The 15,452-nt window shown below is 34.8% G+C and overlaps 1 protein-coding gene and 1 non-coding gene across 2 annotated transcripts; one reads left to right on the top strand and one right to left on the bottom strand.

The window, feature by feature from the left end:
• The first annotated feature begins 582 nt into the window (after window positions 1-582).
• Window positions 583-3,068, top strand: LOC105037216 (uncharacterized). The gene is made up of 2 exons (XR_012136371.1): window positions 583-1,622; window positions 2,536-3,068. It is a non-coding gene; the product is annotated as an uncharacterized protein (transcript).
• Window positions 3,069-4,211: 1,143 nt separating this feature from the next.
• Window positions 4,212-14,424, bottom strand: LOC105060571 (bet1-like protein At4g14600). Its single transcript, XM_073247929.1, has 4 exons — window positions 14,271-14,424; window positions 14,021-14,144; window positions 6,993-7,049; window positions 4,212-4,649 (listed from the first exon to the last, which is right to left on the bottom strand). Exons 1-4 carry the CDS (start codon window positions 14,309-14,311, stop codon window positions 4,488-4,490), a joined length of 384 nt encoding a protein of 127 aa, XP_073104030.1. The 5' UTR covers window positions 14,312-14,424; the 3' UTR covers window positions 4,212-4,487.
• Window positions 14,425-15,452: the final 1,028 nt, after the last annotated feature.

Here is a 15,452-nt window from a genome sequence, read left to right as displayed (position 1 = left end):
TGGCTATCATGATATTTGCCGTTTTAATATGAATTTGCGAAGTGGAAATCGTTGACTATTGACAACGACGCGTGGCATCAGATTGGCCGCGACGGTAGGCCCTCCCATTATCTGCGGACACCAACTTTTTTTTTTTTAAATAAAAATAAGTTGACTTTTTGAAGACCTTAAGATGTATCCATGCTACAGTAACCCAGAACAATCACCGAACAAAGCCGCTCAGCTGCGTTGCACCAACGACTTTGCTTCATTAAATGACCTCCAATACCAATTAAAAAGGAAGCAATGAGAATTCACCCTTCAAGCATTCTTTTTTTGTTTTTTTTTTTTTTGGGTAAACTTCAAGCATTCTGGTTTAAAATATCATCTCTGACCTTTCCACCGTTTACATCCTTTACTCCACCCATTTTTCTCGCATCTTTCTTTCTACGTTTCAGTGCATTTAGACCAGAATTCCTCAACCCCAACTTTCCTTTAACTTTTTGTAATAAAGTATTACAAGTCTTTTAGTGCATTAAGACCTCCCTAAATTTAAGGCTTCGGTATGCCAAACAACAACTGAGAGCTGTAAGTTTTGGAGATCCGGAATCCCACTTAAATATATAGTAGCCACTAACTCTCCAACCAATTATACCTCTACTTGCACCATGACCACCATCACCAGACTCTCCACCCACTCGCCGAAGCGTTCCCTCTGCTTCCTCACCAGCTTCATCGCTCTCCTAATACTTGTCCAAATCCAAGCTATCAAGTTCCCTCTTTCCTTCTCCCTATCCTCTTCCTCCTCCCTATGGCCTTTCTTCCAGCAGAACAAACTCGAGCTCCATCGCACCCAGACCATGCTCCAAGACTCGGTCACCTTCCTTCCACTCAAAGACCTCAGGTTCACTAAAGAGCCTATGTCAGGTAACACTTGGTTCATGAGCTCCATTGATGACACCTATGAGGATGGCGAGTCCCAGCACCTCTACTTCCCTTCCAGTGAATCAAAGGGAAGGTTGTTGTGCCTCTTTGGCAACAACACTGGTGATGGTGCCAAGAATTCTTACGCCCTGGCTTGGCCTGAAGCCCTTCCACACAATGCTACTCTACTTACGGGGCTCACATTCATGTCTGACACCTACTACGATTATCATAACATCTGGCACGGACTCACAGCTATATCGCCATTTGTTGCATGGCATCTGAGGAAGGAATGTGCGGTACCAGCTAGATGGGTACTGTTCCACTGGGGGGAGCTGAGGACAAGAATGAGCCCATGGATCCAAGCATTGGTGGAAGCCTCAATTGGGAAGGTGATGATCGAAAAGTTCGAAAATAGCGGTCATCGGCCGACGTGCTTCGAAAAGGTGGTGGTGTTCAGGCACAACCAAGGATCCATGGGGAAGGAGACGAAGGAGGAGGTTTATGACTTGATGAGGTGCAAGACGAGAGCTTTTTGTAACATTAGTCAGGAGATTGGTGATCCAAAGGGTATTCGGTTGACACTGTTGCTTAGGGATGGATCACGGTCGTTCAAGGATGAGCCAGCGGTGATTAGGATCTTTGACAGGGAGTGTAGGAAGGTGGAGGGATGTAGATTTAAGGTTGCAAGATCGAATAACTTGACATTCTGCGATCAGGTTGGTAGCTTCTATTTTGCATATACTATAATTTAACGTCTTTCAGACTTATCATAATTTTTCCTTGCTTTTTCAACTATATCTTGGAACTGATTTATGAAATTGTTTTGCAACAAACTATTTAATGGCTTATCATCTTGTAAAAATTTAATTGTCTTCTTTATTTTTGGTGGTAGCATATGCATACGCACGGTAGTTGATATTGTAAAGCTATCTTTTATTTTTTTTCCCTGAAGGTGTTGGACTGCGTTATGATGTGGGGTACATCCACGTTACTATGATGCGGTATTATAAGATTGTACAAATATCTAAATTTTTATGCACATGTCAAGGTAGAGGAGTAAGTGGATTGATTAATATCCCTTTTAGATATATTTTCATACCCAAATTTATTTAAATATATATATGTACAATTGAGAATTCGGCTAAATATATGTTTAACTTAATTTATATTTTTTATATATATAATCATATCCTCAATTTGATGGTTTATGGAGTTCAAATATTTGACTTTTATATGCATTTTATGCCCATACAGTGATTTTTTAATTTATATCTATATTTATTTAATATAAATATAACATATTTTTTGCATCCAATTAATATCTGTATGTATATTTACATTCATGAAATAATAATACGTACGTATATAGATAGTACTTATACTTGATTCACATCCAATCCATTTTCAGCCTTATATCCAACTCTTTATGGTAGCTAAGCTTCGTATACAATTCACATCAGATACATTCACATGCATCTTCACGACCAATAAATTCATAAAAAATAAAAATAAAAATCATTGTCATCTTTCAATAAGTCTTTTGCTGATTAAAGGAATTGGTGGTTAAATCATGGAATCATATAATGTAACCATATCTGATAATTCTAGTATTTGCCATGATTGATGCAGGTAAAGCTACTGAGTGACACGGATGTATTCGTTTCTGCACACGGAGCTCAGATGACAAACTTGGTTTTCATGGACAAAAATAGCAGCATAATGGAATTCTATCCAAAGGGGTGGCGGGACCGGGCCGGCGCAGGGCAATATGTCTTCCGGTGGCTCGCGGAGTGGGCCAGGATGAGGCACCAGGGATCATGGTGGGATCCCAAAGGTGAGCCTTGTACCCATGATGATGAGGGTAGTTGTGTCTCTCACTACAAGGATGCCCACTTGGGCATGACGAGGCATACTTTGCCAATTGGACCGCTAAAGTTCTCCATGAGATGAAGGTATACAAGTTAGCAGCGGCATCACAGAACAGCAGCCACCCACAGCTTGGATCAAGGCCTTGTCCATGTAGCTAAGCCCTTTTTTTTTTTTTTTTATTGTTCTACAACCAGATTATTTGTTAAAGTACTTTCATTAGGCTTTGTTTTTGGTAATAAAAGAGCAAAACATGATTACGCATGGTTGCTGAACTAGTACTAAATGTTGGGAAATCTGTAAACAATATTAAGGAAGAAAACACTTGAATGTGGAGCTGCGTGTAATTGTTCGTGGGTCCAGAATGTCTAAGATGCGTATATATTGAGCGCCTCCCTCTCTCTCTCTCTCTCTCTCTCTCTTCTCCTTTTAATCTCTGTCCCTTATACTTTCCAAGAAATATGCAGCCTCAAAGCAGCGGTTAAAATGGCAATGTACTCTGACTTGGTGAAAAGCCTTCCACTTATACATCAAAATTTTGCCAGATCCCAAGTTATTCCTTTAACATGTAGAATATTAATTTTTGGGCAAATAATATGTATTTATGTATGCCAACCATGCGAACTGATAAGCAAGAATCATTTCTGAATTATTCATAATTTACTCAAAATTTTCTTCTTGCAAAAAAAAAATATATACCATAGCTGACATTTTTAATGATGAGATACTCATAAGCAGAGGTATGCAAGCAGACCGATGAAATTGTAAAATCGATCCAAACAGCTAATTTTAATTTAATTTGAATCAATTTTTTTAAGATTCAATTTGATTGTGACTTAAAAATTTTAGAAATTAAAAATATTGATTCAATTTTAAAAAATTGATTTAAACCAACCCGGCCTATGGACGTGTATGTCTATTATGTGAACTACCGCCGCTTTACTTATATTTTGCCCTGGCCCTAACAGTTCATTGCTTTTATATTTAACACTTTTAGCCCATCTTATATTCTGACCATTTAACTCATCTTATAAACTGCCCGTTTAGCATGATTAAAAAAAATTAAAATAAATAACAACCTATTTTACCCATCCCATAAGACATCTATTTGATATAAACCAAATAGCTCAACGGTAAATTGAACCGATTTTTTTGATTCGATTTAAACCTAATTTTCTATATGACAGATTCAATTCCTATTTTAAAAAATCAATTCAAATTAATTTGATTTTAAAATTGATCTCAACCGATCTGAACCGAACCATACACACCCATACTCATAGCCTACAAATGATTGGTGTTGAATGTAATATAAAATTTTCACATATCATTTCACTTTAATTGTTTATCTATTTCCACTCTCCAAATAATTTTCATACTTTTGACAGGAATTTTGCATCTTGACCGGCAGAAATTCTTCTAGCTGTCAAAATGAAAACTACAGCAAAGGAATTAACCTGATTCATGTAGCACAATGTCGAACAATAAGCACAATCTCTCTAATTGGTTTGAACAAAAGATTAGCAATTTGAACAACTTTTGCTGTCAAATTAGTCTGAATATGTTCCAATTGACATCAAGATTATACAGATACAAGAGAACCTTGATATCTTCATGAATTACGTTGGAAAGACCCCAATAACAAGGCAAATTGAAGGCTGGAGAAGACGAGAGCTCTGTAAGAAACCTCTTCTCAAACTCTTGGATGTACCCTTTCATCTTCTAGAGAACTTCGACAAGAAATATACTACAAAGAAGCAGAATAGTGCAAAGAGGATCACATGCATGACATGGTTCGAACCCTGCTGGATGATTTTCTTGTTCATCCTTCTCATGTTGTTCTTTACCGCTGCCTGAGCTTTTATGAGAGTCATTTGCTGTTCAACATCCAAGAAAACTATGTCAAATGCATGAAGGCTATAAGATGACCTCAGGCCAAGTACTGCCTAACATTAAAATAAGAATCGAGAGCATGTTATGTTGCGGGGCACATGGACTCACATCCTTCAAAAAGTTGAGGTTTCCTTTGACATAAAAAAAAGCCCCCCAAGAAGATGTAATATAATGCACTTGTGCAAGGAAAATCAATAAATTTGTTCAAGGGAGACCAAAAGGGACTGGTAACCCCAAATAGAAGCAATAACCTAATTATATGGTGTGTGTCTTTCACTTAAAGAGGCCCTTCAATCACAAAATAATATTTCTTTGATCAAATTTCAGATGATGCTGGCTCTCCTATGAAAGGCATTTTAAACTTTGCCTTTAATGGAAAATGCCCATTAAGGAGGGCTCAACATGAACATGCTTAATCTTTAGCCACAAGGTTACCAATCCTTACTGCAGTTATACAAGGTGACATGAGACAGGATTTTTCATATTAAGATCACATAGTACCAGTGTGATGCAATTGTTATTCATAGCCTACCGTGGGATAAGGAGTATTAAGCAGAGAAAACTAAAAGCTTACTTGACCATTTAACAAGAAAAGTTAAAGATATTCTTTTCACAGTAATTACAGAAGAATTGAATCACTTATTTGGTCATATTAGGCATGAAGATGCTGTCTCTGAACCTTTAACCTCTTCTCTCTCCTTACTCTCCTTACTATAGTTATTAAAGATGAAATGAGACAGGAATTTTTCAGATTAAGACCACATAGTACCAGTGTGATGCAATTGTTATTCATGGCCCATGATGGTGTGATGATTATTAAGCGGAAAAAACTAAAAGCTTAGTGAACCATTTAACAAGAAAAAATAAAGACATTCTTTTTACAATAACTACAGAAGAATTGAACCACTCAGTCATATTAGACATGAAAATTTGCTGCCTCTGACCCTTGAACATCATGTTGCTCATGATAAAAAAGCATACAATAATTACAATATCTTTGGTAAACTATCCTCAAAGCAAAATCAAAAAGTTTTCAATCAGATCTTGCAATAACTTGTAGATGTTCGACTAGTTAGAAAAGATTCCCAGATGCAGGTGTAAAAGCAGAGAACTACACATTCCCAATAGAAATATATAACGGCCACTTGTGGAGGGATCATCGGATGCATGTTCTGCAAATTGAAGTCAATTCATTGGGAAGATCATCCATTTATGATAAGATGACTTTACATATATTAGCTGCCCAAGCTTTATCTTTATTGTTCTGGGAAGGTATCTCCATCATGTAACAGTATGTACAGGGTGCTCAGCTCCATCAATCACCAAAACTAAGAGATACTGCAAGAAGGCACATTCGCCAAGGATCTTTATCTCAGAGGCCAACAGAAGTTTTCAGAAAAACAGTTCTGTATGAAATTTGAGCCATGTCTATTGAAGCCGGCCAAGAAGAAAAAAGAAAAGATAGTTTGCAAGTACCATAACTACAAATCATGAAATACCCTCATCACAAGTCAAAGTCTGCATACATGCAGGAGAGTCAGATGTGTACTTCGCTTTTTGTTTCTTTTTCTTTATCTTTTTTTCTTTTTTGAGATTTCACTTATAAGTTCAGGGAATTGCAAATACAACCTAATAAAAAGATGGCTAAAGTTTAGTTGTATTTATGAATTTAACATATAACTGCCTGCTTGGATGAGCATATAGGGATTAAGCAGAGTTGTAGACTAAAAAGAAATTTTCAAACAAAATTGAAAAGCAGAGAATGTAAAAGGATATTAATTTGGATAAAAATGAAACACAGCCCAATAAATATATATAAAAAGATTAAATAATATGGAGAATAACTTCACATGAATGGAATGCATAAAGATAGAAGACAAATATACAACCTGCCAAAGGGTATTATAGTCATTTCACATCTTTGTCTAATGTCACATTTTATCAAGTGTTAAAAAAATATTAACATTTGACACAGAAATTGACTAAACTATTATATGTTGCTACTGTTCGTTAATTGAGTTTATATTTAGATTAAGTTTCTTAAGGTTATGCAAGATTATTTAATCTTATTAGTCTGAAATATCCAAAAGCCTGTTTCTATTGATTAAATTCCTTTCATGTGTCATTCCATGCCTTCAGTTATTTACTCGCGAAGGCATATGATCAAATGCAGCAAGAATTCTAAGAAAATTTATTTTATGTTGGTTTAAACAAGACTAAAGATTCAATCATACAAACTATATAAATTTTTGTTAATGCTATCAACCTATAAACCATCATTAGATTAAAACAGAAACTTTGAAACGAAAAAAGAGAAAGAAGATCACCAGTTGATTTATGAAGTCGTTCTGGAACCTTGCCTCCGTCCCTATCTCTTGAGCTACCTGTACAATTGATTCAAAAGATATCTGATTAGAGCAGAAACAAAATTTGGAAAATTCATATATGACTATAACTACTACTATCAACAAATACAAATAAAATAAACGATAAGGAAAAGATCATCTTATAAAGAATCACATGGAATTATTAAATTGAAAGATCAAAAAGATGATAAATAGGCCAAATCTAAGGGTGCCAAAGCTTGAGTTAGTAAAGTCACTAAGTTTTGGATATCAGTGATGCGGCTTCCATTCTGTTGTCACCCCGACTTTGATTGGGCTTCCTACTATACTACTTTTCATGAAGGAAAGAAAAAGAAAACATAGGTCAAATTAAGTGCGAGAAACTCAATGAGGAAACTGGTTTCTTTGAATATTTTTAAAAATATCCCTAGATATATATAAAATGGGCCTGGCAATTTTTTTAAAAAAAGTTAACTACAAATAATGTTAAAATTTTCATGGCTAAATTAGGTGACTTACATCAAGTAGAAAGAAATGTTCTATGAAATTAAATCAAACTTCACATTTTTTTCGTTTCTACATAATTTTCATGAATAGTAGCAATTGCTTCATAAACAACAAGGTCGACTCATGCATCAATTTAAAGCAATGACTCCCATGCCACCTATTACTGTAGGCTGCAGCAACCTCTTATCCAATACCTTAAAATGTTAACATTTTTGAAGTGCAAAAACCTTTTGAGGACCTGAAATCACGAAGCATGCTGCTCCTTGCACTGCAAAAACTTAGGAATGTTGTACTTTTAACAGGAACCAGATACCATGGACAAGAAGTGTCAAATAGGTGGCCTCAACTGTTAGCGCACACGTTAAAAACTCCTAGCTTTAAATAACCCATATCTAGATTATCAAGCTTATCTTCTATGAAACAATATAATAGGAAACGAATCCAATTTTTTTTAAAAAAATGTCCATAGCTGTCTATTCAACTTTAGGATCCATTTGGAAAGAGACAGATTACCTATGCATAACCCTTTCCATTAGAGGAGTTGAGACATGGTTAAAATGTTAGAAGGTAGCTCTAGCAAAATCAGGGAAGGAAGGAAGTACGCTGCAATCCCATTATCCCTATAGTTTCAGAGATAAGTTAAACCATCTCTTTATTTGAATTTCTTATCCTAATTTTTCCGGATTAATTGTGTCTACCACCTGTCTCAATCTCCTCCAATGTATCTGCTGCTTCTTAATTCCTTCCAAGTGAGGTTACACATGAATCTTCTGTCCATGACTCCAAACATGCCCTTAGTAGCCAACATAAAAGTCTATATCATATATGTATAAATATTTGCTGAAGACCAATCCTTGTTGGGTCACTAAACAGGTTGCGTGGCCCAAATTGTCCCCTCATTATGTTGCTCTAAAAGAGATGATCGCACTTTTAGCGGTTCTAGAATGTTAATCTCTACCTACCATAATCTAGAGTTTATAGAAATATTAATCTAAGAGAAACTTTTCAAAAATAATTGCAAGAGAAAACGGTAAGTGAAATTGAGATGCAAGGTAATATGATCCTACTAACTAGTGCCAGGGACAAATTCAACAAGGCCACTTTCATTCCTACAGTTAAAACTGCTGAAAGAAATGCTGAAATATTTTTTTATTACCATGGACTGAGATCACCATTTTGAATTAAATCAGAAAAAACCCAATATCTGTCACAATGCTTTATGTATTTCAATAGGTAACAAATGTTAATAGAAACATTGGATTCTTTGTGAACTTCAGACTAGACCTGAGCATTTGTCAAGCTTGAGCTGCATCAGTTTGAAAGTTGTACCCAAGCTTCGTCCAGCAAAATTATACAAGCCCAGGTTTGGCTCAACCAGCCCAAACTGACGTAGGCCCAATATATACACAGGGAAAAAGAGAGAACAATGTTCCCATATTTGCTTGGGAGGCACAGGGAGGGGAGCAATGTTACAGGTATGTCGGAACCCCCCCCCACTCCCCCAAACACACACACACATGGAGAGAGAGGGGAGAAGATGAAGGAAAAGGACGGATAGAAGGGACGGAGAGCAAGAGAAAGAAAATGGAGAAGTTGAAAAAAGAGTTGGTAGTGGTCGCCATTGCTGATCAATCATGGAGGAGAGTTTGGATCCTTGCTAAACGAGAAGAGAAAACTAAATTAGGATTTAGGAATAAAGATTTTAGATTTAGGTATTCTTGTTCCAAATTTTCCTCTCTAAATTTACTTTTAGGGCCCATTCTTTTGAGGGTAAAAAACTTTCCTAAGAATCTATATTGTTTAGGATAAGTATTTCTCAGACAACATTTAGATAGGAAAATAATTTATTCATGAACTTTTATGCATTGAAAAATAGCTCAATAATTTGCTATCCATGTTGTTTTGCATTACTAGTTTTTTGGATAAGTTGCTAAGATCTATCTATATTTTTCATAATACCTTTTATTATATAAATATTATTATATATAATAATATAGTATAATATATTATATTTTGTATGTTATAATATATTATATTATATAATGTATATATTCATAAATATAGACAATATATGTTATACATATAATATAATATAATATAATAAACTATATTATATATAATAAAATAAAATATATATTGTAGTATACTGTATAACATTAATATATATTAAAATAACACACTATTACAAATATATTATATTTTATTATAATAATGTAATATATTAATATTATATTATAATAATAAAATAAGATATTAATATATTATATTATAATAGTAAAATAATATATTATATTATAACATCATGTTATTACATGAATATATTATATTAAAATGATCAAATATTATTGTCCAATAATAACATTATATTATGTTATATATAAAATAGGTTATATATTATTATATTATTATAGATGTTAGGGGTATATTAAAAATAAAATAAAAAAATTATTTTCTCAATTGATTGAAAAATGACTTACCATCCTCCTAGATGGGTACGACTTTCCCCCCATTCCATAGGTAAATACTATCCATTACAAAATAATTTATCCACCTAGAGAAGCATAAGAACATCGATAAGTTGGTCAATGAGAATGTTGACTAACTTTTTCATGATATTTATCCACCAAAAAACGGGCTCTTAGATTATAAAATTTAAAAATAGATAATACAATATATAAACACAATATAGAAAACCAATAATGTAATATATAAACTACCAGCCAGGCACGTCGAATGCACATTGGAGGGAAGAGAGAAGAGAAAGTGAAAGAGTTCCATCTATTTAGGAGTTAAATCAGAGAGTACAATTTATACAAGAGTCAAATTAAAAAAGGAGAAAACACACATGGTAGTTAATGTGAATGAGAAAGTGGAATAACTAATTTATTTTGAGGAACATTTTCCATTAAAATGGTGACGAACTGAATCAAGAAAATATTCTCTTATTTAAAAACCATATTTTTTATATATAGTATAGATCATTAAAAAAAATTATATAAATGTTAAAACCGCCGTGCACCTGCGTAGACCTAAGGAGACCACACATGCGCCAACAATAAATTACATATATCAGGCCAGGTTGGGCCGTTATAATTTGGTAAGCTTGAGCCCTACCCGATTTTCAATCACTAGAAATTTAGCTCATTTGCTTGAGTTAGCTTGATGTCTATGAACTTAGAAGACATCCAACTTCCTTAAGGACTCCATGTCAAAAAACCAAGAAGCTTCCCTCTCCCCTCCCCCCCCCCCCCCCCCGAGTCACAAACAATATAGGTGTCAAGTCCATCCATTTCCGTAAAGATATCATGGAAAGCTTTGTAAAGCCAATCTCTGATAATCAACATCTGCACAAATTGTCTCTTCAATTTGTGTCTCATCTGAAAAAGCCCAAATTACCTGCCCAAACTCATCCAAAGTAACTCCAAAAGACCAAATCTCATAGATCCCAATATTCTTGAACCATCACCTTTTTAATTTGAAATAGTGTTATTTAGGTCTTTGCTATTTCAACTTGAATATTCTTCTTCTTCTTCTCGGAAACATTGGTATTTAAACCTTTATAAATTTATTCACTAACATTACATGCTTGTACCTAAAGCACAAGGGCTTTGCATTAACCAATAAAATAGCTTTATATATCTTCCCTAACAATCAAAGACCGCAACTAATAATGCTCACAACTTTATTTCTGTTCTCATTTTACATAAGCTCTAATAGCCAGTTCAAAGAACCATCAAATATGAATGTAGCTAATGAACTTCATAATATCATTTATTTCCTCTCAAACCTTGATAGATCTTGGACAAAATTCATAATATCATTTATGTCTTCCCATACCTTAATAGATCTTGGACAACCAGAGAAAAGATTTACATAGTAACATGCTATGTTTTAGTCATTGTTTGATTCCATGTTACATCAAAACTTTGTAGGTGGCATCATCATTTTTAAGCCTTGTAGCAAAGCTACTAAGTACTAACCAGTGGTTTTACTACTTAATTTCCACTCCAACTGTAGTTATTGGGAAAATAAAAATAAAATAGAACTCAAGCATTCAATCAAGAAAAACTCAACTTTGAAACTTGGAAGAGGATTTGTTTCTCTTCCCTTTGGGACTTATAATAATAGAGGGTCAATGGTCTCCTAAAGCAGGTTAACATCAAAAAAAAAAAGGAACCAAGACTCATGAGAGCACATACTTGTAACAATCAATATGTTAACAAAGCTAAGATATTACAACTATATATATATATATAACTATAACATTAAATATATCTAGAAAAGAGAGAGAGAAGGTAAATTTGATGAACGTGATGATGATGATGATGGATGGAATTAACATGCTACTTAGTACTAACCATTGTTTTTACCACTTAATTTCCACTCCAACTGTAATTATTGGGAAAATAAAAATAAAACAGAATTCAAGCATTCAATCAAGAAAAACTCAACTCTGAAACTTGGAAGAGGATTGTTCTCTTCTCTTTGGGGATTATTATAATAGAGGGTCAATGGTCTCCTAAAGCAGGTTAACGTCAAAAAGTTAGGAACCAAGACTCATGAGAGCGCATACTTGTAAAAATCAATATGTTATCAAAATTAAGATATTAAGTACATATATAACATTAAATATATCTAGAAAAGAGAGAGAGAAGGTAAAGTTGATGAATGTGATGATGATGACGGATGGAATTAAGCACCAAATAAACATAGAAGGGTAAACAAAGAGCTAAACTTGCAACGGTCGATGAGGCAACAAAATTAAGATATTAAATACATTTGTATAAGTGAGAGAGAAGGTAAAGTTAACGAAAGTGATGATGATAAATGGAGTTAGGTAATATAAAAAACATAAAAAGGGTAAAATAAAGAACTGAACAAAAGAGAAAAATTGACTAATTTATGGTCCCAACAATGGTCACAAATGCCAGAATAGGTCTAGACTAAAATTTTGATGGATTTCATCGATCAATTACCTTCATCCCATGACAAAAGTTAAAATATAATCACTGTGAACTGAATGAGCAAATAGCCCATTTTGCTGCTCCTTCCCACCAATACCTGGCAAATAACATCGCTCAAGTGCCCATAGATCATTTTCTTAAACTACATGGCATGCCTATCTTTATTGACACCATCACAATGTTGTCTCTTAGCATACTTTGATAATAATCTTTTAGATCACAAGGAAGCAGATTAGACATGAACACATCCTATCATCTGCAAACTAATGGCCAGATAGAGGTGTTCAAATGTTGGTTGGAGACATTTAGGGTGTTTTGCAGCATTTTCAGTGGATAAGCCCAAGTTCATTAATTGTATTTGGAAAGACAGTGGTAAAGTACCGCACTACATGTACCAATCGGCCTGATGCCTAATGAAGTTGTTATGGCTTGTGCACTCCTACATTCACCATTATATCCATCGAAAGGTGGAGCTTAAGGCTATGAAGACTCAATTATATAGACATAATAAAATAATGTGTTTGCTCGTGAGAATTCACAAGATGAAATACACATGCACATATTCACTGTTATATCCATCAGAAGGTATAAAGAGACAAAAAATATACATCTTCTCATAAGAATTCACAGGATAAAATGTGTGTATATATATATGTATTATGTATATGTATATGTATATGTATATATATATATGTATCAGAAGGTATAAAGATACAAGAAAATATCCATTTTCTCATAAGAATTCACAGGATAAAATGTGTACATATACATACATATACATATACATATATGTGAGCGTGTGTGTTCATGCGTGCAAGTGCGCGTGAGTGCAGCATCAACTCTACTGTATCAAGTTTAAATTTTCGAGTTGGGAATTATTTTATTTCAACTTTCAACCTTGCAAATACACATCAAAGGATATATGGATACACTGACCTATCTCCCTGATTTTATGGTCCGTTTCCACAGCTCCAAAAGTTGACCGAGTTTGCATATAGGTTAGACTGCTAAAAGGATCCTATATTTGTAAGCTAAGAAAGATAAGGGGCTACATGCAGTGCTACCACCTCTTAGCTTCACGTTGAGGTGCATTTTGAGCCTATGGCGATTCTGAATTTCCAGATAAACCATAAGGATTTAATGCTGGCTGAAACGTCGGTGCAATGTCACATGAGACACAAAGATATTGCTTGGGTAATCAGGCAGCAGCTACATCAATATTTCCATATTCTGAACCTTGTCGGCAAGGTTCTTTTGATGGGAAAAAAAAAAAAACAAAATGTTATGCAGATAGCTGATATTTATTCCTGACTACGCCTGATTATTTATTACTTGATCAGAAGATTTGCTATCTTGGTGTGTCCCTTGATTGCATCAAATTCCTTTGTTATTCTTCCATTAAATATATCTTTCTCTACCGCAAAAGCTTAAAAAAGCTGAAAGATTGAAAAAAAAAATCCAGAATCTCAAAAGTATTATCAACCAAAAACAATCTTTTCAAAATTAAACTAACATCACGATGAAGAAATAAGGACTCACGCCTTTCAATTGTTTGATCTGTCTCCGGAGGCCCGTGATCTCGTCGTCCAAATCCCCATGAATCGGATCGATCCGCAACTGAATCTCGTCGGAACTCGCCACCGTCCTCGCCGTGAGGCCTTCTCTGAAATTCGAAAACCCCCAAAATGGAATTTTCTTTAGAAATACAACTAAAAAGCTATTAAAAAAAGCCGATTAAATCCATTAGAAAGGGATAAAAAACGGAAGGAAGCTAGGGTTTTGGGGGGACCTGGATCGCAGAGGCCCGGAGGCATAGAGAGGATTCGCCATTGGAAAGAAGAGAGAAGCCCTCCCCGCTCCGAAGAAACTGGTTGAATTGAATTGAATCGACTCGAAGAAATTAAAAAATAGAAACAATTATAGTGAAGAAAAAAGGAAATGAAAAGGACGGGTCAAAGCTGGCTGCTCTTGTGGATTCGGGTCCAGATTTTAAGTTGGCCGGCTCCGTGTGAGCTGTGTTGACCTACATCCGCATTTACACTAATAATAATAAAACCTTCAAATTATAGACATAATGATATGAATTGATCTGGTTCGATGGAGACTTGTGGAATTAAGGAGTAATTTGATCCGAATTCAGGAGAACTACGAAGAAGAATAGCTCTTGAGGTTCAAATCTAGATCTAAAAATGAGAGAGAGAAAATAAGAGAGAAGAATGGGAGAGATATTTTATTTCTGGCATACCTCATTATGTTACATGGTTTATATTTTAGTGTGAGCTAACCTATTTAGGTAGAAATAAGAAAAAAAATAATAAAATGCAGAAAAAATTACGTCCAGACAACTAGTTGATTAGTTGCTTAATCATTTTTTTCATCAAAACTGCTTAACCTCCTTTTCCGCCAATTATCTTATCTCACTTGAGATTTCCCCACATGCTACACCACTCTGATTTTGAGTTGTATCAATATCTCTCCCTTGAGAGGACCCTTGTCCCCAAGGGTCAAAAGCTGGGTGCTGAAGCTGGATGATTGAGGCATACTCCTATGTGGCAGCTTCACTAGATTTGTTTTTCTATTTCACTATCCATATACTGCTGCCTTATAATGTTGCTTCACCATCTTAATGTCTAGAATAGTCTCAAGTTCTGGACTGGTAGTTTGCTGCCCTCATTTTAGTGAACTTGTAAGGCTGGAAGTGGTGGTCCCAATGTGCTCCTTAAGGAGTGAGACATGAAAAGTGTGGTGTATAGTTGATCCTGAGGGTAAAAGCAATTTGTAGGCAATAGGACCTACCTTCTCAAACACCTGGAAAGGTCTATAGTATCTAGGGGCCAGTTTCTGACTACTTTGTTGCACTGACATCTGTCTATATAGCTGCAGCTTCAAGTAAACCCAATCACCTACTGAGAAAATCCTTTCACTCCTATGTGCATCTGTAATATGTTTCATTATGTTCTGAGCAGCAGCT

The sequence above is a fragment of the Elaeis guineensis genome, chromosome 13 (genome assembly GCF_000442705.2).
Source record: "Elaeis guineensis isolate ETL-2024a chromosome 13, EG11, whole genome shotgun sequence".
Taxonomy (NCBI): Eukaryota; Viridiplantae; Streptophyta; class Magnoliopsida; order Arecales; family Arecaceae; genus Elaeis; species Elaeis guineensis.
The sequence above is the reverse complement of the archived record's forward strand: the minus strand, read 5'-3'. Positions and strand labels throughout refer to the sequence as shown.